Source organism: Martes martes, assembly GCF_963455335.1.
Source record: "Martes martes genome assembly, chromosome: 2".
Classification (NCBI taxonomy): Eukaryota; Metazoa; Chordata; class Mammalia; order Carnivora; family Mustelidae; genus Martes; species Martes martes.
In genome coordinates, this window is record NC_137889.1 from 87,920,188 (window position 1) to 87,946,404 (window position 26,217).

General features: G+C 34.7%; 1 protein-coding gene across 1 annotated transcript in view; it reads right to left on the reverse strand.

Moving 5' to 3' along the window:
* MAPK10 (mitogen-activated protein kinase 10) overlaps positions 1-26,217 on the reverse strand; it is a 136,649-nt gene that overhangs the window by 24,821 nt on the left and 85,611 nt on the right. Inside the window, exons 7-8 of the mRNA XM_080797299.1 lie at positions 22,923-23,105; positions 19,284-19,408 (exon numbers count right to left, since the gene is read on the reverse strand). Coding sequence (XP_080653425.1) covers positions 19,284-19,408; positions 22,923-23,105 — 308 coding nt within the window. The remainder of the gene's footprint in view (positions 1-19,283; positions 19,409-22,922; positions 23,106-26,217) is intronic.

Consider the following 26,217-nt stretch of genomic DNA (forward strand, 5'->3'; position numbering starts at 1 on the left):
TTGTTTTACTTATCACTAGACTGGGGGAAAAGTCTTCAGGACAAAAATCCTATCTTTGTTTTTCAGAGTCTAACACTGTACAGAGTACATAATAGGCATTTGATGATGCTTATTTGATAAGATAATATTTGAGCAAAGATCTGAATGAAGTAATGGAGAAAGCCATATAGATATCTGGAGGTAAACTAGTCAAGGCAGAAGACACTGCAATGCAAAGACCTGATGGGGGAGCTTGCTTGGCAGGGTTAATGAACGGCAAGGAGGCAGGATACTGGAGCAGAGTGGAAAGGCAGGAGTACAGAAAATGGAACCAGAAAGTAGTTGTGGGGAGGGGTGCCTGGATGACTTCATCGGTTAAGTGCCCGACTCTTGGATTCCACTCAGGTTAAGATCTTGCTGTCATGGAATCACAATACAAAACACCTTTCTTACTGTGGGTTAATGATAACAACATCTGGAACAACACTGAATTCCAGCCTTGTAAGCCATTGCAATTACTTTGAATTTTATTATAAATAGGATGAGAAGCCAACGGGGAGTATTAGTAGAGTAATTATGTAAACTGTTTCACATTTTGAAAGGGAAACCCAAGCCATTTGGAGAACAGACTACCAGGGACACAAGAGGACTGGAAGACAAGTTGAGGACTATGACATGGTCTAAGGCAGAGATGATGTTTGCGTAGACCAACAGATGAGGAGTAGTCCAAGTCAGGAAATCCTTAGAAGGTAAGGTCAATAAGATTGATTGAGGATAATCATCATTTTCTTGGGTTTTCTTGAGACTTAAATAAGTTTGGGTATGAGAGAGGGTTTTATAAACACTAGAAAAGTGGTCAGTACAGTATAGTTGAATTAAACTCAAATTAAACATATTGGTCATACAATATGTGCCAGCCACTGCTCTCATCACTATTTTCTGCACTGCATTTCTGCTCCCAAGGAAATTTAGACTAGTGGAGGTGGGAGAGACAGACCTAAATGTGGATCATTTTAGCATAATGTGTGATATGATAATGGCACATGGAAGGTTATAAGGAAAAATATGTTAAGATTTCGAGAAGCAAAAGTTTATTTTTATACATACTATTTTTTTTTAAAGATTTCATTTATTTATTTGACAGAGAGAGAGAGAGAGAACAAGCAGAGGGAGTGGCAGACAGAGGGAGAGGGAAAAGTAGGCTTCCCGTAGAGTAAGGAGCTTGATGCCGGCCTCGATCCTAGGACCTGGGGATCATGACCTGAGCTGAAGGCAGATGTTTAACAGATGAGTTCGCCCAGGTGCCCCAAGAAACAGAAGTTTTTATTGTAAGGCTTTCCACAAGCAAAGGCCACATTAGCTTCAGTGATACGTTATAAGGCAAAAATGAGCTTTAAGAAGCTAAAAAAACATTCTGGGTGAAAAATCAATACACTGTATACAAATATTTCTATGTTAGCCTATAATTAAGGCCACAAGTCATTTGTACCTCTGCCCTATAGTCACAAAACAGAAGCAATTGAACAGGGGGGAAAATCTTTAGCATTTCTATATTAGTAACATGACTCAGTAACAATCTACCCTAGGGACATTAACCAGAGAAAACCATACTCCTTAAGTTAGCATAAACAATCAGCCCTAAGATGCAAATCCACAGTGAATATAGATATATAATTACAGAATTAGAAATTATATTAAGAAAAATGAGTTTTCCTACGCTTTTTTAAATTTTTTATTTATTTTATTTTTATTTATTTATTTTATTTTTATAGAAATACTATTGTATTTTAACTTAAATTGTAATATTTTTTCAATTGCAAAGTACTTTTATTAATTTAAAAACATGAAAAATCTTGGACATGACATAAAGATTCAGGATTAATAAAATTTTTCAATGAAGTATTAAGAGTTATACTAATCTAGTAATTACTGCCTCTTCTCTCTATATGGATTCAGTATGTCTGGCACATTATATAAGAAAATAGTCATGTATTCCTTTTATACACAAAGTTTTTATCAAAAAAGTGGCAAAAAAAGTGACAAATATTTTAAATTCATTTCTATCCTATATGTTATCAGTATGTAAATTATTAAAAGACCTTGCATATGATGAAAAATAGAGCTTTTTAAAAGATATTGTGACATAATGAAATTAGCACTGGCTTGGAACCTTGGTTTTAGCTTTGTGACTGTATAAAAGTCACTCTAAAATTCTGTAAAATAGAAACAATGGTATCCAGAGGTAGTGGTAGTGCTTCTTTTCACTGGGGTAATGCAGACTAGAAACATGGGTGAGAAGGTTAAAAAAATAGTCAATATAAATTGATTAAGAACATTTCATTAATTCAATAAATTATTCCAAAAACATACAGTATGCTAAGAACTTCATGTAGTGACTTAGATGATCTCAATGGATGAGACAAAAAAGCAGCTATCCTCAAGCTGCTCCTAAAGCAATAATATGGAAGGTATGTGTGATGAGGACAAAGTGTTCTGAAGTAGGGGGTGACTGGGTAGGAAACAGAATGATCTGAGGGTGAGGAATTATTTCCAGTTAATTATTTGACCACAAGAATTTGATATACCCCACACATCCCATCAAAAATCATTATCTTAGTAAGTGCTGATGAACTGATGACCATAATGAACTGACGACTGTTTCTCAGGTAGGTTGTGGGAGAGAAACTGTTGAGAATCACTCAAGTTTCTTCTTTACAAACGCAATCATAGAGGACTATGTACTAACGTAAGGTACATTACATTTTCCCTATCTTTCTTTTTAATTAATACATTTCACATAGTGGATTTTTTTCAAACAGAACATGCCTTTTCATCCAGTAATGAAATTGTCTAAGGACAAATTTAAAAAGAAAAGAATTCTGAGATTTTTATTAATAAGATAGAAATAAATGACATTTTTATTTCCCTTATATCATATAGGTTTAAACTGTTAGATTTTAACTATTTCAATCACAACTGTAGGCTAAAAAGTCCTTCTTTGTTAACACTGAGTGGTTTCAACGTTTACTGACCACTTTCACATATAATACCTTATCTTTCAAAACGTTGTTGGTTGGGACATTTAATAGGTAAATGTTAGTTGCAACAATTATACCACCAAAAACATCTCTGAATTTGTTGTTTTTTCTCCATCCCCACTGCCATTTGACATTAATTTTACCATCATCCTTTTTTTTTTTTTTAGGAGTTTATTTATTTTTGAGAGAACGAGAGAGAGAGAGAGAGAGAATGAATGCAGGGGTGGGGGTACAGAGGGAGAGGAAGAGAGAGAGAATCCCAAGCAGACTCCCCACTGAGCACAGAGTCCGAGGTGGGGCTCAATCCCAGGACCCGAGATCATGACCTGAGCTGAAGCCAGGAATAAGCCACCCAACCAACAGAGCCACCCAGGTGCCCTCTCCACCCACCCCCCAGCCCCTTCATCTCTTCTCTTAACCACTTCACTAGCTTCCTAACTGGTCTTTCACTAATATTCATCATCCCACCAGTGAGAAAGAATGGTCTGTCCAAAACACACATCTCTGGATGATATTCCTCCAGTAACTCCCCCTACCTTTGGGTGGGAATGACTTAACTGTGCTTCCTGACCTTGTCTCTGCTTACATTTCTCACAACTCTCATCCCTGATCACAGTGCGTTCTCACAGTTCCTCAGATGGACTACAGGAAGGTCTTTCTTCACTCCTGGCATTTGAAAAGGCTGCTTTTTTTTAACTAGAAGGAAGGTCGTATGCTTCCACCTGCCTCTCATTTGGTTAAATCTTACCCATCTTCTGGTCGGTCCTACTTAAGAATTTCATCCTCCTGAAAGCTTCCTTTGTCTACTAAAAGACAGGTTATACATCATTCCTTTAGCTTCTATAGCATCTTTTCATAGGATTTACCAGAGTGGTTATAATTTCTCACTTATCTATCAATCCTACCATGCTATAAGTTTCTAAATAACAGGAACTAGGTCCTTTTTATTAATATAATTAATGAGTCTTCAATGGCCATGTGTAATTGAAGTTCAAAAAAATTTAGGGAATAAATGAAGTGGACTTGTCCAAGGTAGAGTGAGGTCTTGAGTCTGGGTCTTCTCATTGTAGACCCTGAGTGGTCTCTATTATGCTCTACTATCTTCCTGTATGATGATCTTGGTCTCCACATTCTGTAGATCTTTGTTCTCTCCCATTGTCTAGAATGTTGTTGCTTGAAGAAGCTACATTATATGCTACAATATTATAAATAAACTGAGTGCAAGCCAAATTTTTTGCTTAGATGGTTGCTAAGCCTTCTATTTGTAGTTGAGCTTAAGAAATCTTCTGTGAGTGTATGTGTAAGAATTATGGCCAATTATAAACTTTTTTGTGATGAAACAGGAGTCACAAAGCAAGGGAGCAAGGACCATGAGCAAGCCTGCGTCAGAATAAGTGCGGATGCATTGCCCTACTGTGAAAATAGCTTTCTGGGGCATACTTCATGAAGCAGTCACCAAAAGTGTTTTCTGATGAACTTAGTCCAAAATAACAAACATCTTAAGAAATTTTCAGAAAAAGTGACTGAGGCATATAGCATTTTATCCCTCACTACTTTTAAAGGAACATGAAAGGAGCTCAGTTTTCAAAAAACACATAAAGATGGGAATCAGATTCTCCCTGGAATTAGAAGCTGGGGGGGAGGGGGGGATTTCTTTTGGTTATGAATTAAAAACATTTTTCAAAATAATAAATTTCATTCCTTCACAAGATATCGTAGGCCAATATTCCACAAATGACCCTGTGAGTCTCCTATTAAACCTTCACCAAGTTATAGAAGTGGTTTTCATCATTCTTATGACTATCTTGCCATTAGAAAGGGACATAATAATTTTATTATATCACATACTCTGTGCAAGACCATAAACTTTTAATAGACTTATAAAAAGGGAGTGTAACCTTTTCAATATTCTGTCTCATCGTTGGCTGAATCCATTTTACCCTCTCCTCACATATAATGGATGCCCTAGGGCCTAAGCAGTGGTTCCATACTTGGTAAGAAAAGGTTCAGATCCAGTCTTTTCCCTGAATCTGAAGGTTACCATGATTTAGCACTCAAGAATGCTTCCTGCCCACCCTTTTCCTGCATCTGCAGCTCCCCAAACTTCCAGTCCACAGACTTTGAGTTATAGTACAGTTCTAAATGGCATGCTGACTTCATCTCTGCAGTTTTCATTTGGGGCTAAAAAAAAGTCAAGATAAACATTCTACAGGATTAATAAGTGCTTTCACTTGACTGCACATATATTTTCAGCATCATTAAGGATCATACTTTCTAATTATTTCCCCCCCTCCCCAGAATGTGAAACTTCTCAATTTACCTCTTAACCTTGATAGTATAAACAACTCTAAGCATGAATTCTGATGCAAGATGGTTGACTGATTTAACTCTCTGATCCCCCTGCATAATGAAGAAGTTATGCCATTTTATGGGCTTTCCTGTGCACTTGTTTTACTTTTATGTTGCAATGCACAACATAAACATCTTCTTGGAAAGAAAGAAACAAACAAAAATCTCTGGAGACAAACAGAGCAGAGAAAAACAGATAGTGCAAAGGAAGTACATCCTTCATGAGGAGAAACAAAGTGGAAGCAGGATAAAAGGAGAGTTGGACTCGCCATTCTCATGAAATCTGCTGACTGCCATGGAACAATGCCACCACAAAGCTATAAACAAACTTGCCAAATGAACTCTTGAAAGCTTCATAGCACAAGAGAGGGGTTACCTACTTGAAAACAGACACTGGCTGCTAATTTCTATTTCTTGGGGGAAAAAAAAAAGGACATTTTAAATTTACCTAGGGCCATAGGAAACTTCTTCATATTGTCAATAAGATTTAAAAGTCATAATAATTGAAAACTGAGATCATAGTGGTTTATATTGATCTGTCACATCCCCCTACATACCTTCCTAAAAAAAGTTGGATATTTACAGATGAAAGATCTTTTCTTACAAATAAAAATTATCTCAAGGAAATAAGCTGAGATTTTCTAAGCAGTGCCTTAATTCTTTTAGTTATGCCTATAACGGATAGTCAATTCTAACAGTAAATTATCCATATTTTGTATCCCCCTCATTCAGACCTTTCCGTGGTAGACAGATGCTTTTTAAAACATTAAGAGTTAAATTCAGAGGTAATATCTCTAAAAATGTCATAATGCTTATGAACTACCCTGGGCAATCTCTAGGAAGATGTACACATATAATTACAGACATAAAATTTCAAGACTTTTTTCACAAGCTCTGAAAAATCTATCCAAGGACTCTCTAGTGGTAAATGAATCCTAGCATAAGAAAGCTACTAAGCTAGATTGTGAGGCCAGGGAAAGGGCAGGGAAATGTTTCCCTCATTTGTGATCTTAGCTTTGGTGCAGTGCTCAACATAGGACTGGGATGCGCTAAGCACTTGTGACATGAAATTGTGCACGATGGGCATGTTTATATTTGGGGATTTTTTTTAAAAAGGAGAATATACTATGAGAATATACTTTTAAAAAGTTTATCATGCAAACCTCGTTGAATCTTGTAGAGACACAGAAAAGACAACATTTTAAGTAGCAAACCAGAGCAAATTTAGAAACTTCAACAGGGCTATCCACCTAATAAGCATTACTACTAGGAATAGAACTGAGGTGATCTTGAAATCACAAGGTTTCTATGTAATAATTAACATATGGGCCTTGCAAAAAACATTACCACTTCTGCAGTATTCATTTCTTTATCAATAAAGGCTGTATATTAAACACACTCATAATGATAAGAGGATGGGTTGGAGTGCCTTAGGGCTGCCCTTGGATTTATATATGTAGTAGTTTAGAAGGGATTCTTCTATGAAACACAAAAAATCATGGTGAAGAAACAGTCTAGTTTGATTATTTTAGCAACACTGCAGGTGAACAAATTAGGCAGGAATGCAAATTACCAAATAGGTTATGCATCTTAGAGATTAGCCATTTTTATGACCTCTACAAGGCAAAGCTGTTGAATAGACATCCTCTCTTCTGACCTACTCCTACTCTACTCTTTCCCTCCTTTTTGTATTCTTGTTCTTACTGTAAAAAACTGGTAAGTTTTCATTAACAGAACACTTCACAACTCCAACATTGACTTCTTTGCTTATCTCTTAAGAAGCAGATCTAAAAGGGGAGTGCATTATATACCTTTTTCTCCCACAGTTTATGGATTACACTACTTTGTGGCACCCTTAGACAGATGCCATAATTGAATAATCTCTTCTTTCCAGGATGAAAATATTAATATTAAGAAAATAAATACACCCTCATAAGTGCCTACTCCCTTGAGTTAAGTAGGTGGATCTCACAATACCTAAGAGATCAACTAGAAGAGAAGAAAAAAATTAAAGATTTAGAAGAACTTGACAGAACATTTAACTCAGCCTCTCAAAGAACACCAGATGTGGAATATCCTAGAAAAATAATTTCTGCTTTTCCCCCCACCTTTCGAGAAGAATTCTCCTTCAGTGGTGTATATTCAAGAGAGTAATAATACTATTTACTGTCTAAAGGGCTCAATGTAATATGTGAAAAGAAAAACCTGAGCATAGGCTCTACCAGTCAGCAAACAGGTATCTCCTGAGAATGAATTATTCCACTACTCCAGGTTTGACACTCAAGAATCCTATATATTCAGTGGATTTTGAATATCCCAATGATTTGAAATCAAGAAGAATGTTTTGTTCAGTAGAACAGTTTGCTAAAATAAGATACAAATAAATGAGTGTCTGAGTGAAGTACATATTTTTCTTATAAGTCATGTAGGGAGAGGGGCCACTAAAAGCAGGTGGCTAAATCTATGTACAACAAACATTTTGACAAGCTCCCACCAACATAATACATGGCATCAAAACAATTCCAGTGTGATTCAAAAGATATCTTCACTGTAACAGCTGAGGCAATGGGCATGTGAAATGCAATGCAAGTTATATTTTCTCTGGAAGGCAGTTAGTAAATTGCTCACATTTTACTGCTGAAAGAATACATCAGCATGAACAGATGGAAATTTAGAATTCTGCAAATGCCAGATATTAGAAATTAGAGACGTTGATTTAACTTTCACTAAGCAAATGAGAATCACAAAATATGAATTGCTCTTTCTATAATTAAACACACAATTAGAGTGCATCAAATTCACATCCATTGTAGCTCGTTTCTTCCTACTTATTTCTAAACTTATAAACATTCCGAGTACAACAAACCTACTCAGAGTTCAGGTCCCCACTAAAAGGGTCTTCCATGACAGATAGATGGCACTAAGCTATTTCTCAAATTAAGCATGCCAGGGTGTTGCCCTAGCTTTTTCACAGCATGCTGTATGCTATAATAATAAGAAATCATAAGACTCAAAGAGGTAGTCCTTGTGTCAGGACAGATGGAGAGAACAGCTGAGAGAGGGATTCAGCCAGTTTATTAACTCTGTGTGAGGAGAACAAATCATATTTAAAAGAATTCATAGGAACATTTAGTCTGAGAAACAGAATTTAAATGCTCACAGTTTTAGATGGAGAGAAGAGAGTAATGGTATTTCACCTCACAGCATTACTCAGTAACCTCTTTCTCTTCCCAGCTCCTGACAACCTAGGGTCACCGTGAATTGCATACAGATTACTGTATAGATCAGAATAGTGATGGGCTCTAGGGAAATATTTAGACTGACGGCCAAATTTAAAACACCATAGTTAATGCTATATCATACTATGGAAATGAAATTGCTTACATTAAATATTTCAGGTACCATTTTTAGTTATTCTTTTCCCTGCTCTGAAATGAGGTAAGTTGTTCTACTTGTAAAAATATTTAAGAGAACTTACACATAATTTTCGTTCAATGTTTTTAAATTGCTAGAAACAATCTCAGAAGTCTTTTTGAAAGTAATTCTCAGGGCGCCTGGATAGCTCAGTCAGTTAAGCATCTGCCTTCAGCTCAGGTTGTGATTCCAGGGTCCTGAGATTGAGTCCTATGTCGGGCTCCTTGCTTGAGGGGAGTCTGTTTCTCCCTTCTACCCCCCCCTCTTGTGTTCTCTCCCTATCTCCCAAATAAAAACAAACAAACAAACAAACAAATAAAAAGAAAGAAAGAAAGCAATTCTCTTTATAAAAGTTCCATATAGGACTTCCTTGAGAAAATTCAATTCATGTGCTTTATTATATACAGATACGTCTGGTTATAAGTGTAAAAGAAAAAAAAACTCTGTAAGTTTTCCAATTTAATCTCAAGGAGAAAAAACATGATTGCAAGGATCTAAAAAGGGGAGGATTTATTTTTAATTTCTTACTAAAAGTGGGTGTAGCTATATAGTGTCAAGAAGCAAACTAGTAATAAGATCACCAATAAAATCCTCAGTCATACTCAGAGACATTAGCACCATTTGTGTTTTTCTTTAATGGAAAGCAATGGAGGCAATGACTTTTAAATGTTAAGAGACACTGTTTTTCTGTTTACTTTGGTGAGATGTAATTTTTCATCCTCAAAAAAAATTTCAGATTGCTACAAAAAAACTTTGAAATAACTCAAACGTTGTAGGTTATGTTTGTTTAAATACCTAAAAGTTCTTTTCTACAGTTTGAGAGCTACTATTAAATGTTTTATAATACACTTCATATCCAAAATGCTTCCTTCTCAGGCACTCCCAAGGCAAACAAAAATAACATCTATTAACTGTTTAAGCATGTGTCTGTATCCCGTGGGGGAAACCAGGAAACAAAAACAACGGCTTCTGAATTTCAGACTGATAACTTCTTCCGAAGCTGTCTTCAGGACATGCCCTAACCTTTTGATATGATTCAACACAGAGAAATGGCAGCTACAAAGAGGATAATCCCCTTTCCTCTCAATGGGAGTAACACAGCCTATGCAGAAAACTGTTTTCCTTTATAACTCATTTAAATCATCTCCTCTAGATACTTCACGTTTAGCACAACAGTGTTAAACTCAACTGATTTAATAAAGAGATTATAAAATATTTAAAGCAAACACATATGCATTTTATTCAGTGGTTTATTGCCAAAAAGTGGACTACTACTGATGAACTCTTTGAACAGTAGATGCATCAAATTCATATTCATGGCAGCCTATATTTTTTCTTATTTCTAAATTTACATACACTCTGGGTCTAGCAGAATGCATTTAATGCATTTATAATTGAATATATTCATAAGCCTACTCCTTACCACGTTGTTTTAGGAATTTATGAACTAACAAGAATTTAGAAGAAGACAACTGGCTAAGCCACAGTTAATGAAGATAAAGATAATACAAACAATAAGTCATTCATGAAGTAGGTTTAAGGAAGTTAAGACATGATATTAGTTTTTACTATAAAAATATATTCAAGAGAATAAGAAGTAGAGAAGGAGAATAATCCCCCAGCATCATTCTCAACCAGTTGATTTTTGTCTGAAAGCTCCAGATAGTTAATGCATTTATAGATGAATCTTTAAATAATAAATGAAGTCTTTCCAAAGCTTCGGACGCCAACTTCAGGATTCTTTGATTATTCAATAATAATCTATGCATTTCAATTAGTAAAACCTGGTCAGGGCATTGATTTATATTCAAAGCCAAATAGCTTTTTTTTAAATTATAGCTAGAGATAGATGAACATGATTTGTTAAGTATAATTCAAAGCAATTGATGTACATCTAGTTAAAGATTAGAAGATAGTCATTGTGATTTAGTTATAACTGGTTAACATTGACAGAGACAAGTTATTACAGATTCTTCTTACATTCAGAAAATTATACACTAAACAAGTTAAATAGTCAAATAAGATAGATGACCCATATTTGAGAGGATTATGTCCAGAGATGATAAATTATGTTTCCCAATCAGTAAAAATTCCCATTAATTGTTAACAGAATAAAAGCCCACCAACATCAATGAAAGCAGGGACTTGTTTTCGTTTTTAAACTCACCGTTGAATTACCAGCACCTGTAGGTCAGTGGGCTACCACAGTTTGGGTTCAATGACATTTGTGGAATGAATGAATGAATGAATGAATGAATACTAAACTGTTAAAGAATAATCAAAGCCTGTATGAACAGCTCCACAGGAGCTGAATAAGAAAAGAGAGAAGGCTAAGAAGAAAAGGAAAGACAAAGAAGAAATAAGAGGTGGGTGAGAAGAAAGATAGAGGTCTTTTTTTTTTTTTCTTTTTGATGTATTTTACCTAGTGGGCAATAGCAGAGTAGAATTAAAACAACCTAAATGAAAGCAAATGGCCGAATCCCTCATTCTCCCTAAACACACATTGTCCAACATTGGGTTAACAAGGTTCAGCCTCCTCATCAACCATATAACAAACAACTGAAGAAATGACACCAACATATAAAAGAAAGTATGCACATTCAATTAAAAATCCAATGAGAACTACTGTTATGCCAAGACTATCTGTTTGGCATAGTACTTGTGATTCCTTAGAAAGAAATCACAAGATATCTAAGAAAATAAAATAATTATTAAGGTTATTAGAGGTAATGTTTACTTCATTTTTACCTAGTGAGGCCCCTGAGCACCTCTTCCAATCTCCAACGTTTTAAGTCAGTTTTACTTCAGTTTTACTTAGAAGTTTGGTGCTATGAATGAGGAAAGAATGGATAGGTGAGTGCCAGCCCTCACCCTATTTGCCTACAAATACAGTCTTCACCCTTCCTTTTTCTGCTCTAAGTCTCAGAGGCCAGCCCTACAGGCTACATTTCCCAGGCTCACCTCTCAGCTGACTTAGGGCTGGTCTAGCTGACAAGAGGGAGACACTGCTAGGAGACAGGGGGAGTGGAGAAAAGCCAGACTATTTCTCTCGACTCCCCTGCAGTATCTCCTCTGACTCTGTATGTCTGACTCCCACTAGAGAGCCATCACTATCGAGGCCTGGGCCCCAGTAAATCAGCTCCTCACTCTAGGGCTGGTAGTAGCTTCCTATGATTGCGAATTCCTGGGTTGTTCCAAGAGTACTTGTTCTTGACTTTTGCATTCCAATCGGAAAATATCCTTAGCATTGCCACTGCTTAAAATGCCCTTTGTTGTGGCATCTGTTTAGAATTCTGACATCAGGCCACATGTCTCTCCCGAACTGTTATCTGCCTTTCCTGTCTGATCTATCCACAAATCGGTATCAGCTCTCACCCTGAATTGCTCAGACCAAGCTCTGGAATCTGCACTACTTTGACCACAGGCTCCTGATTTTCTTCTCAATGCTTTCTGACCCCATGTTCAGCCTTATGCTTCTTTCTTCATCATGGTTTCTGGTCCTGTGTTCCTATAGCTGTTCACAGTTGAAGAGTTGATACTCTAAATGTTGATATTTGCTGAATAGTAGGACAAAACCATTCTACAATGATCTCTAAGCTCTCATTTAAAATTTACCTTGAACAACAATAACAAAAAAGATTTTCCTTGAACATTCTCCAGATATATGGAACATTAAAATTCATATATCTATTTGTGAATAGTATATATGATAAGCAGTTAATATTCAAAATATATAAAGAACTTCTACAACTCAACATCAAAAACAAAACAAAACAAAACAAAACAAATAATTCAATTTTTAAAAATGGGCATAGGACCCGAATAGACATTTTTCCAAAGAGGACATAAAGATGGTCAATAGACACATGAAAAGATTCTCAATATCACTAATATATTAGAGAAATGCAAATCAAAACCACAATGAGATATCACCTCAACGCCTCTCAGAATTGCTGAAAGGAACAACACAAGAAACAACAGGTGTTAGACCGGATATGGAGAAAGGAGAACCCTCATGTACTGTTGGTAGGAAATAAGTTGGTGCAGCCAATGTGGAAAACATTATGGAGATTCTTCGAAGAATTAAAAATATAAAGACTAAGGATGCCTGGGTGGCTCAGTTGGTTAAGTTTCCAGCTCTTGGTTTCAGCTCTGATCATGATCTCAGGGTTGTGAGACTGAGCTCTGGTCTAGCTAAGCAGGGAGTCTGCTTCCCCTATCCCTACCTCTTGCTCCTTCCCCTATTCATGTAAATAAATAAATCTCTCTCAAATAAATAAACAAATAAATAAATCTTTAAACAAAATGGAAATACCATATGATTCAGTAATTCCTCTACTGGGTATTTGCCCAAAGAAAATGAAAACATTGGTTTGAAAAGATATATGAACCCTTATGTTTATAGCAATATTATACAATAGCCAAGATATGGAAGCAACCTAAATACCCACCAACAGAGAAATGGACAAGAAACATGTGGTGTGTAAATGCACACACATACACACACAGAGGAATATTACATAGCCATAAAAAAGGAATGAGAGATTGCCATTTGAGACACATGGATGGACCTAGCGGTATTATGCTAAGTGAAGGAAGTCAGACAGAGAAAGAGAAATACCATGTGATCTCACTTATATGTGAAAGCTATAAAAACAAATGAGTAAAGAAACAAACAAAAAGCAGAAACAGACTAATAAATGAAAAAACAAATTGATAGTTGCTGGAAGGGAAAGGTTTGGGGGTTGGGCAAAATGAATGAAAGGAAGTGGGAGATATAGGCCTCCTCTTACGGAATGAGTAAGTCATAATGACAAAAGTGCAGCACAGGAACTATAATCAATGATATTGTAATAGCATATGGTAACAGGTGGTAGCTACACTTTAGCATAATGCATAGACTTGTGGAATCACTACATCGCATACCTGAAACTAATGCAATACTGTGTGTCAACTATACTTCAATTAAAAAAAAAAAAAGAAGTGGGCCTTCAAAAAATAAATTTAAAAAAATTTGCATATGTATGTTACAAGAAGATTGAGAAAAATGCATATTTCCTGTATGGTTGATGATCCTTTCCATGTGTTTTCTTTGGTAATGACCGATAAGATACAATGGCAGACAAGAAGATGGCTAAAACAATGTCAAGTAGTAACTCTCTTCAAAGAGCAGAAAATCTATGATGGCCTTGCAATAAAAGAGCCTAACATAGCCAGGTTAGCTTGTTCCCATAAATCCTTTTACTGGAGGCAAAAAATAACATAGTCCCTAAAGGAATGCATAGTAAATAATAATGTCAATAAAACACTTAAGACTCTATTAATTACCTTATGTTACAAACAGTAATGTGTGACATTACTGACTATTTGGGGCTTACATTTTTCTAAGTAGTTATTTTAATTGAACTCCAGTGCTAAAACATGTAAGTGTTACTCTGTTTCTGGGGTTATACACTCACTGGGAATCTGAAGACCAGATGGTTTAACTCAAGATCTGTACAGATAGATTAAATTCCCACCCAGCCTGTCCCAAGTCTCAGATTAATTTTGAATTAGGTAAGAAATAATAAACAAACTCAGTGCTACCTTGCCTTCTTAATCATATTCTACCCAGACTGATTGGATTAATCACACCATCTCTTTGGTCTCTATAAGGATGAAATGTGTATTTATATTCTCAACCAAAACATTTCCAGCCTCTCTCCTCAATCCACTCAGCCCTGGGTCCACATTCCATGCCTCTGTTCCAGCGTTCCCTCCTGGAACTTTGACTCAGCTACCATATGGAAGGCCCTGTGTTGCCTGCCAGCACTTTTCTGGATTCTCAAGTCTCCAGGGCTTGCCCACTACAGAAAAGAATTCTTAGATACCAACTGCCTGACTGGGTCAAACTACCCCTCTGTCCAGATTTCCAGAATAATGTTTTGACCATTGAGGACTGCATCTAAGGCTCTCTGAGGCAAGGCCTTCAACACAACAGTGGATTTGGCTGAACACTGCTGCTCATGAGCCGGGTCCCCAGTATCAGTCCCATCTTAGAAGATGGTTCTAATGTCAGGTCCTGATCCTTCCTTTCTGTCATGAACCAAAATAAACAAATGTCCTTCTCTGCCCCTACATTTTTAATTGGCTTCCTTATGGGGATGACTTTTGAGGTCTTTGGTTTAGTTGCTGAACATATCAAGTCTCCCTCCCCCCCTCACCTGCTCTTGCCTCTTTCTCTCCCTCACCGCCCCAGCAATGCAGAACAACTATAGAAACCTTTTTCAGGGTGCTCTAGAATTTCCGAGAAAAGTAAAAGTCTGCTTTAAAAAGGCTCACATTTCATATTCTTCTTAAATTCCCTGTTTATATGTCCTGAGACATAGTTAACCAACTCCTCCTCGGCTTGCAGTCCATGATAATGCCCCTGAAGTGCCTCTATATCTCTATTCTCAGAGGTTGCAAAGTGAAAACCACCCTGTTCTCTAACAGAGTTTCTACACTCAAGAATCTGGTAGAAATAAGGCAAGTGAGCCTCACTGCTCCTCTAACAGGGCACAGAGAAGATATTTAAAGTGATTCCCCAAACAGTCCTGAATATCCTCTAGTTTCATAAAGATAATTACAAGGATTTATGAACTATATAATGTGCCTCTTTTTGGGCTTAAATAAATGGCACCAAATTCTCTTACACTTGACGAGGTAGAAGTGGGCATATATCAGGCAAGAAAAGGACCAGCGTTTTAAAATCTTATAGGAGCTACATACTTTTTTTTTAAAACTTTGTATTTTTTTTTTAATGTTGTACAATACTTCTGCAGTTTCTTGGCCAGCTGGTCTTTTTCACTAAATATATGTATCTTTCCAAATATCAAAAGGTAGTTGAGCCTTGTATGTAAAATTCTTTATAGTAACAACAGCAATAAGAAGAAGAAAAATTTATATGATCCTTACTGACGGTAGTACTGTACTGAGCACATTAAGTACATTAATGTTTTATATTCTCAGAGAAACATTGTGAAGGAAGTATGCATGCTCCCCATTCTTAGTTAAGAGAACTGAGTTGCAGAAAGTTTAAAAAACTTGATCAAGGCCAGCCAGTAAGTGGGAGAGCAGAAATTTCAACCTACCCCATTTTTCATACCCGTGAAGATGCACTCAACTGAATAAATTGCATTTGTATTATAATGTTTTTGTTCTCTTGATGAATACTGAACCAGAGTTAGAATGCCTTCCAACTTTTTTGTGAAAAAGGATTGACACTAGATGTGGCCTTTGCACTGTTTGGGGCCCATTCTTTTGTTACTCTGAACATTATTTGAATAAGAAGTTGCTAATAATTTGAGCAGTTGTAACTTTAAAACTCTTTATGCAGTATTACACAGATCACCATTAACTTTGACATTCAATTTTTAAATTCCCCAACTTCATGGCTGCATGAATAATTTTCTCTCTTAGAGTTATGACAGCATTCATAAGCTCTTCTCTTTTCATCAAAGTACGTTGGCACTTTTGGAAACAGGTGATAAGACAGCTTGTAGTATGATAAATAGATTAGTACACATAGCATTTCTCTCCTCTCCTTCCCATTTTTCCTGAAGTACACATAGCATTTCTCTCCTCTCCTTCCCATTTTTCCTGAAGACATCACATTCTCTTGCACTTTCTTCTTTATCCTTCTCCACTTGCCTCTATTTTCTTTCTTTTTTTTTTTAAAGATTTTATTTATTTATTTGACAGAGAGAGAACACAAGTAGGCAGAGAGGCAGGCAGAGAGAGTGAGAGGGAAGCAGGCTCCCTGCTGAGCAGAGAGCCCGATGTGGGACTCGATCCCAGGACCCTGAGATCATGACCTGAGCTGAAGGCAGTGGCTTAACCCACTGAGCCACCCAGGCGCCCCTCTATTTTCTTTCAATGTAACATATTTTTTTCCCCTCCTCTCATCTTTGAATTTTCTTCCCTCTATAACATCATGTGAGTTACTTGAAGGCTTCTTGATCCTGGATATCCTGGATGACTTCCAATCATGGAAATTCTGATTATTCGATATTTCCATTTGCTTAGATTATAGAACACACCAGTGTTTATTTTGCAAAATATTCCTGGAAGTCTTGGCAGAAAATATATCTTTGAAATTATAGCTTTGCCATACATTCATAAAGAAAGGTCATTTTACTTTAAATGCATGTTCACATGCAATAACAAAGGCATTATGTCTAAGTGTATTGCAGAAAGCATAGTTGACCACTGCTTCTAGCATCTTTTGGATCTGTCTCTTCCTAGTTGTGACTTCTATAATACATTTTATAGAGTAATAAATTATCCTTGCCCTGGGGTCAGGATTCTGACCTATTCACTGCAACATGTCTAGATGTAAAACATGTTTACCCTTGTATGACCAATGATCCCAGTCTAAATGTTAAATACCTGCTGTTCTTTGCATTAAGTGATCCCTTTTCCTAAATCTTCTGGATCTATCAAATCCTTCCCCTAAAATTCATATCTTACGTTGTTATTATCCATTCCCCAGGATGACAATATTGAAATGAGGGAGAAAAGAGTTCTAACCATTTTAGTGCCCTAAATCACCTTTTTATCCTTCAAAGAAATTTTTCATAAAAAGTCAAATTTTAAAAACTCATTGATGCTATTCATTTATATGTTGTTATAGATTCTAAACAACTGTCTCTTTTATGCGCAACATAATCACAAGTGAATTACAAATGCAGACTTTACTATTGCAATTAAACTCTGGGTCACCATCTATTAAAACAGATTACATATATTACAATAGATATAAGAAAAAATAAAAACACCATATGATTTGAATGATCAAAATAAATGAGGAGCAGCAATTTCAAATAATTTGTTTGCCTAAAATTTTTATCAACATAACCTAAAGTATTTTCTTGAAAATTATCCACAAGAAAATGTTTACACTTACCTTCCACATATATACACATCGTACTCTCTCTTACTTATTTCATTACCTCATTCTGTCCCAAGAACATCTTCGAAAGTACTTCCCAAGAGTGAGAGACTAAAGGTGATTCTATCTTTTATCCATAAAAATACTAGGATTTTATTTTGTAAGAATCAAATCAGATGACTAAAAATTCTAAGCAAAGTGAAAATTCAACATCAGTATAAAATGGCTTAAGAGAACAGATTTTAAGAAAATGTCATCAAGGACTATTATATCCCAGTTTCCACACTTGAGAGACTCATTTATCACTGAAGTGTTTTCTCCAAAATTTTTGAATGTGTAAGGATTGGACTACTATGGAAAGTAGTTTCTTGAATATTATGTTTATAAAGTTTAATTCTCCCTAATCCTCACTCCTATCTGTCAAGCCCTCACTCCCCCAGTGAAGGACAAAGGGATAAGAATGATGTCAGTTTGAATTTTGTATCTTGACATGGGCAGGTGTACAATGAAACAAAAGAAAGCTGAAACAAAGCAAAACTATGCTCAAGAAAGAATACTTTGGTACAGAGAAAGACATGAGAAAACAAGCAAAGAGAGTATTTCAAATAGAATGTTAAAAACCCATTCAAGCAAAGTAATTTGAAGTTGTTATGTTAAAAAAAAAAAAAAAAAAAGATCATTTAGCAGAGAGGTATTTCAAGAATTTGAGATATTGAGGCTTTGAGGAGAAGATAACATTGTTGATGGTAACATTTAGAAGAGGGACAAAAGGACATTCCCATTAGGAAGCATATAGAAGACACATGGGGAACAATAACCCTTTGTCTTGTCTCCACACAGAAAAGGGAAAGGCAAAGATATAAGAAAGAGATGGGTGAGAAGATACTGAATGGATTAAAAGAGCAAAAAAAAAAAAAGTGATAAAGTGATGCTTCTGAGAAGATTCCTAAACTCTGCCTAGATTTATAATATGGAGGTTCATCTTACTAAGGCAGTGAATTTAGAATAAACTTGAAATACTCTGCATTGGACTACCTATTTTTTCTCATCTAATCTGTGTGAGGTTTCACAACGTCACCAATGGCCTCATGAAAGCTCCCTCTGGGACATGTTTGTAGCGCCACATTAACTAATGACAGGCATCTTACCAAGGAAAGAGAGGCAAAGCAATTTATTCTCTATTATGATTTCTGCTACTTAGTTTGTATCAGGAGAGGCTGGGAATTAAATATAAAAAAAGGAGATACTGGAAATGTTAACAATTTAACAAAAACAAATAGATGTGTTTCATGGATGGCTAAGGCTTTTTGGACTAAGTAAATCATCATCTCTCATGGAAAACCCTGAAAAAGGAGCATGCTCCCTCTGTCACTGTATCTCTGTCAAATAAATAAATAAATCTTAAAAAAAAATACATGTATGGGAGGAAGAAAATAAGTCTTAGAGGGGAAGGTAATAACTTTGTAACTTGGGAATTGCATGGAGTCCTTCGTGTGTGCTTTTGGTTTCTAACTCTCTTGCAGTTCTCCACACTGAGCACCCAGTTGCTCTGATTTGTCTGTGGAAGGAAAGTCAATGAGTCTATGCCTTACCGCCTCCACTTCGGCAGGGTCGTACCAAACATTGATGTAAGGATGCTGTAAGGCGTCATCCACCGATATTCTTTTTGCTGGGTCAATCACTAGCATCTTTGACAGTAAGTCCCTGGCTTGGCTGGCTGAAAGGATGAGTGAGAGAAACAATGAGTAAAATTTTGACTTTGGCAGGAAAATTTGTTGAGGGGAGGAGGAAATTAAGAAAACAAAGATAAGCTAGCACCTTCTTTCCAAACATCAAGCAACTTTACCAAGTGACTAGGGAAATGCAAAATGAAACAAGGAAATAATTTTTATTCATCAGATTGAAAAAATAAAAGATGGCATGATATTTACTAACACTGGGTAAGTTCATTCATGTTGTACATTGTACATTGATAAATATTTTTATGAGGCAAATTTGGATTATCCATTAAAAATTTTACATGTGAATACCTTATGACCCATCAGCTCCACTTTCAGGTATATAGCCTAGAGAAACAATTGTGCATGTTCATGAAAAAAAATACAGAAAGGATGTTCACTGCAGCATTGGTTATGGAATAAGAAAATAACTTTAAACATCAAATTTCCATCTAAAGAGCAAAAAAAAAAAATGATCTATGGTACAAATGTACCATGAAATTGTAGTTAGCAGTTTAAAAGAACGAGGTACATTTATATGAACATGAACATGTTATTAAGCAAAAAAATGAAGTTGCAAGAATAATCCACAGATCACGTTACCATTTGTGTACATCTGCCCCTTCCCAATAACATTTCCCTCTCTTCCTATTAATATATATAAATGTGTAGAAAAGGTCCGCATGAATAATCAACAAACTGAAAATAATAGTTACCTCTGAGGAGGTATATATATATATCTGAGGTATATATATATATATATATCTGAGGTATATATATATACCTGAGGAGGTATATATATATATATATATATATATATATATATATATATATGTGTGTGTGTGTGTGTATATATATGTGTGTGTTGTGTATATATATATATATAAAATATATATCTCTCATGTAATTAAAATAAATGTGAAAGAATGAAGTTTTTTAAAAGGAAGCAGATAAAGTGGATGTAGTTTGCTCTTTTTAAAAGCTTTTCTGAGAAGGAAAAAATGGATAAAGTATTGTCTAGACAGAGACAAGGAGGTCAGGAGTGACTCTTTTGAGGATGGGAGAGATGATGAAGGCTTTAACAGGGGGAGAAGCTGCAAGGATAGACAGGAGGGACAGATCTGAGAGTAAGAATCCACACATCTCAGCAACCATATTGATATGCTGATCTAGTTCAGTTTTTAAAATACTAAATGTCTACTCTGTCAGCTACAGTGTGAGGTGTCAGAGAGCCCAAAAAATAAATAAATAAATGGTGATAATCAGTAAGTAAGTATATCAGTAAGTATAATCAGTAAGCAAGTATAATTAATAATAATAAGCAAGTATAATTATTTAATGACAGTGCAAAAAGACACCTAGTTTTCAATCTCTAAAGACATAAAATTTTACAGAAAATACAGTTCCAATCTGATTCGAAAATTTTATGGGGAAAATATTCTATTTGTTCCATGACTCCCTCTAATGGCCCAACAGGGGTATATTTATTCATTTCATTGATTCAAAGATCTCTTTGATTTGTAACTGATTTTTTTTTGTAACTGATTTTATACCCAGACACACATCCCCACCTCCCACAGATTCTCCCATCAAACCCTCCATGTTTCTGCTCTTAGAATGGGTGAGGGTTGGAATGGACTCCTCATCAGTAGGGGCATGAACTACAGTGATACCAAAGAATCTCTCTCAGAAACAATAACCAATACTATTTGAAGGGAACAAAATGAGGAAGAAGAAAATGTTTCAATTTCTCCTCTCTCATTCTTTTATTTGCAAATGTTTTATGCTCTTTTTAAATAACAATAGAAAGACTTCTCTCTGATTATTTGTATAATTCCTTACAATTTACCAATTTTTATATTAAAATCACCTTAAATAATTATAAATATATAAACTAGCATATAATTTATAAAAATAATATAATCATAGAGATTGAAAATGGATTAAAAACAAAAAAACTCAAGAAAGTCGGAATTATATTATGAAGCGTGGTATTTTATTTAGTAGTTTTTCTACAGAATGCTGTCATTATCTCAAATAATTTGATCAGGGCTTTTATCACCCCCACATTGTTATACTACAAGTGTCTTCATATAAAGGGATTACTTTTGCCTGACATGTCAATTAGCATCACAAAGACATTAAATTCTTCAAATCTCTATTTGGAGTATTAGCTCTTTTTCAATCTGTGTATAAGCAGTGTTGATCTTAAAAGCAGCAGATTTAGTAATCATTTAGTCTGTTGTCATTGACTGTGCAGCCAACTGAAGGCAGAAACCCAACCATGCAATAAAGCTGTCACGAACACAGGAAAGATGCTGCACACTTAAAACCCACGAGATAAAGTCTGGGGATGATAAGACCTGGGAGATAGCACCACATTTGAGTTCCTCTGTCTCATTTAAGTCTGTATTAGCTATGATTATGTCTGTAAGTTAAGTCTGTGTTAATTAATTACCCACTGAACATTTGGGGTCATCTTTCAAAAGCATGTATCCAAAAAAAAAAAAAAAAAAGCATGTATCCTTTTCCTTTTTTGATAGATACAGTTACATTTTAAATAATAATTATTACGTTTTTTAAAATGTCTAATAGCTATTGAGTATTTACTGTGAGGCAGGCATTGTTCTAAGCACTTGACAAAATATTTACTCAGTTAATCCTCCCAATGATCCTAAGGTAGACACTTTCCACTTTCATTTGTTAAAGGAAGTATAGATAGTTTACATAACTCATCCAGGTCCACACAGATTTTCAGGGACAGTGTTTGAGCCCAGGGAAGGAAACAAATCAAATTTGTTTCAAAATCAGTTCTCTAAATGTTCTAAATAAAAATAAGAAATAGAATATTATTTATAGTATATATTTAAACATTGCCAAATTTATCCCATGTCTCTAATCTTATGACTAAAGCATTATTATCCAAGTTCTGTGGGTGAAGAAACTAAGATTTGTTACTGAAGTTCTTAACTACAGACATAGTAGTAGTAAGAACTACTTATTAATGAAAGTATTTCTATTGAATATAAAATGTGTAAGTAAATCTCATTTGTCACTCTGAAAAAATAGTGGTTGAACATTCTATAAAATACAAATCAAAAACTCAAACACCAGCATCTCCAAAATTTCACAACCAAAAACTGTGTTGAAAATATTCCCCAGGTAATAAAAAGAATTGGAACAATGACTTCAATGTATATCACATTGGTGTTTTAGAGTTACACTGCAAAAGAATTTTGAGATTCCAAATAAGCCTCATGACATAGTTTACCCATACCACTGTCACATCCTTTATTACTATATTTCCTTCTGAATATCCACACAATTCTAAAATCCTTGATCACATGCTCTTAGTAAACATAATAATGATGATGATGATTTTAAAAATCTTTAAAAAATAGTCCTTAAATTGAGGTAGTTCAAGTTAAAGAGAGGTGTCTCTATCATTTGTCCCTACCACTGTTTAGGCCATCACCCTCATGGTAGTTCTGAAATTTTCCCCGATGGGCATACCTTTGAGTTTATTGTGCTCAGAGTCCGCTGGGAAGAGGGAATCTGGAAAGAGCTTGGGGAAGGTGAGTCCTGCATACTTGGGCCGATTCTCCACATAGTTTCTTACTGTAGGTTGCAATTTCTTCATGAATTCCGGACATGGTGTTCCTAGTTGCTCAATTACCTTGTTCCACTGGTCAATATCTGAGAATTGAATGGTTAAGGGCAAAAAAAAGTGCAAACCTACTAGGTCTTGCCTTTCACTAGTTGGGAGACCAACTGCTTCTCCAAATCCTGAGCAATCACCAACATAACTGGAGTTTAATAAGCAAAAAGGATTAGAATATAAAACCAAAATTGTCAGACAATGACTCTTCCTGGAATTTTAAATTCACCTGTGGCATAAATACACTTTTGGGGAACTAGCATTACTGAATAAAATAGGGTATCGTGAAATAGTCCTTGAGTTGTAAAGATGAAAAGGTATTTAAATGACAGAAGAAGAATTTCTTATATTGAGATAAGCTTCTATATAACCATGTGATTTAAATGAGAAAAAATATGGCACAAAATATTTTTATCATGAAATTACCCCAATCATTTATTTACTAAAAATGACAAATACATAAATATTTTATAAGATTCATTTACATTTTTTAAAATTCCTTTTTAAGATTTTTCTCTTCCTTTCTCTAGGAAATTTCATCTTCTCTTCATCTTACTAATGCATCAAATATGGGATCAGTGTAATTTTTGATGATAAAATAACTCATTATTCTTCTCCAAGGACTTTTAAAAATTTCTAGTTCTCAAAGTAATTGTGATTTTATACCTATTTTTGTTACTTCTGATAGTAATCCCCTGCATTTCAGAATATTCCTTTCAATGAGGTATCAGGATAAATATAGGATGTTCAACTTAAGACAACAGATTTCCATCCAAGTGTTTGTATTTCCAAAGTATAGTAGGCATGGGGAATTCTACAGGAAAATATTACTTCTCTATGAAAATTAATACTCCCCAAATTGAGGATCTTTGACAGATATACTCACTGATTGAGATTTTCTTTTTCATTTATCATTAATATTTGATATAGCAGAGCCTTGTGAATGATAAATACCACTCATGAAAACTCTGAAGAACCAACTGGAAGAAGTTAATTTAAACAGATTTCCTTGCTGTGTGTCAATGAATGATAGAACTTAGAAATTATTCCTAAATACAATAACACAGGCAGTGCTCTCTCTTACATTGTTTATTTTTCTACAATTTTATCCTCTAGTGTTAATTACTTCATTTTTGCTACTGTAATTTTTAACAGTTCAGGGATCTAACTATAAAATTACTCAATTGAGATTTGTAAAATCTTTACCCCTAGCTATTCAGTAGCGTTGAACTAAAAAAGATCAGCAGTCCTGACAAGACAAAACTAATGAATTTAACAAAAATAAATATATATTGCAAAGTAGATAAAAGACTGAGCAAAGATAACATCAAGTGAATTTGCAAATCCTCTTCTATCTCCCTTATAATCTAGCTGAATAAAATTTAAATTATTATACAGCCTCTTCATTATTAGGTTAAAAATATATGATTGTGTAATATTAAAAAATGGAGGGGGGTGGGAAAAACTTAAGAATTCCCTTATAAAACAGTAGGAATAATTAAATAAGAACACATTTCAATAAAAGTTCATCTAAGTTATAATGTGCATGAGAATATAGTAGTAAGTCAGACTCATTAGGAACAAATAAACTGAAAGATAACAAAGGTTAGAATTAAAGGTTATTCTTAGACAAAAACTTATGTTAGTACTATGGACACAGGTAAACTATAACTATTTAGCGATATTTAAATAGAAAACACTAATTAAGGTTCAATAAATCTCCATGCTTACACTGTAAATTATGAAAAGAAGTCTACTCTCTAATACAGTTAGGTTATCATGCCCTACCAAGCCATCATTTAATCATTGGTCATACTTCCTCCAAATTCTGAAGAACTGATGTCAAACTAAAAATAAAGGCAAAGAAGCTATCAGAGTTTCCATGAAGGAGTTATTTAGCAAAGTTGGAAAATACTTGCTACACACTAATATTCTAGGTATATTTAGCTAGAATTACAAAGTTATTCAGTAAAAAATTGTTTGTAGAATAGCATTCCCAAGACAATTCCATGGTATTTTTATAATAAAGTTTAAGGAGAGTCAAATATTCTGGAAGTTGTTAAACAAGAAGTGTCAAAACGTTTCTTTTTACAAATTAGAATTAAAATCTATAGACGCATTCAGTATGTTTCCTACCTTATATTGCTTTCTAGATGTAACACTACTGCAGTGCTAGATATAATAGTTTACAAAAAGGAGGAAAACAAGAATCTTCCATTATTCTCAATGTAGTAGTCGAATGTTCTAAAGGTAAATATGTGGTATAGCCATCTTTAAAAGTGTGTGCCTTTATTTGAACCAATCCATTTCAAGTTCTTTGCTCCTATAAACATGGATAGTTTTATTAAGTAGTAAGTGCTTGTTTTCTGGATGCTCACAGGATCCCAACATGAACAACTTTGTTCAACTATTCTTAGTTAACCACATGATATTTCTCTATAATCATAATTAACCAAATATAAGCCACAATTGGAAGTCATATCTCTCTGCTGAAAGTCCAGCGTTTGTTCCAAGGATTCCAGTAAGGAAAAGAGCAAGTTTGGAACTGATGTGGTAGAAATTGCTTTCCTTTGACATAAAATTGATAGTATGCTTGTCATGGGCCCAAAAGAATATCTCTTAAACTGTATCCCTAGTTTATCAGGTCAACATATTCACACATAAAATAATTAATTTTATTAATATTTTAAATAGACAATAAAGTGGTGTGTTTTAGAAGAATTTTTAAATTATCAGATTTCCATAGCAATCATGTTTTTTAAAAAAATACATCAAGTTTTAACTAGATTTTTATGGTCATGTGTTGAAAACATGATAAATATTGTTTCACAGAATGGCTAAAATCATTTTTGTAAAAGGATTTGTTTGCTTTACAACACTCATAAGTCATTTTTATGCTGAGTAAGGATCTGAATATTTATAGATTCTAGTCTGTGCAGTTATCAAAAAAGTAATAAATATAAATATTTTATAATAATATATAAAATAAATATTTTATATTTTTGATCTATTTTAAAAATATCACACTTAATATAATTATAAAACATTTAATAAAAATAGAAAAATGTCATCTAATAGGAATTGACAATTTCCTCATCTAATTGTAAATTCACTACATAAAAAATAGCCATATTACCAAAAGTTTGATTT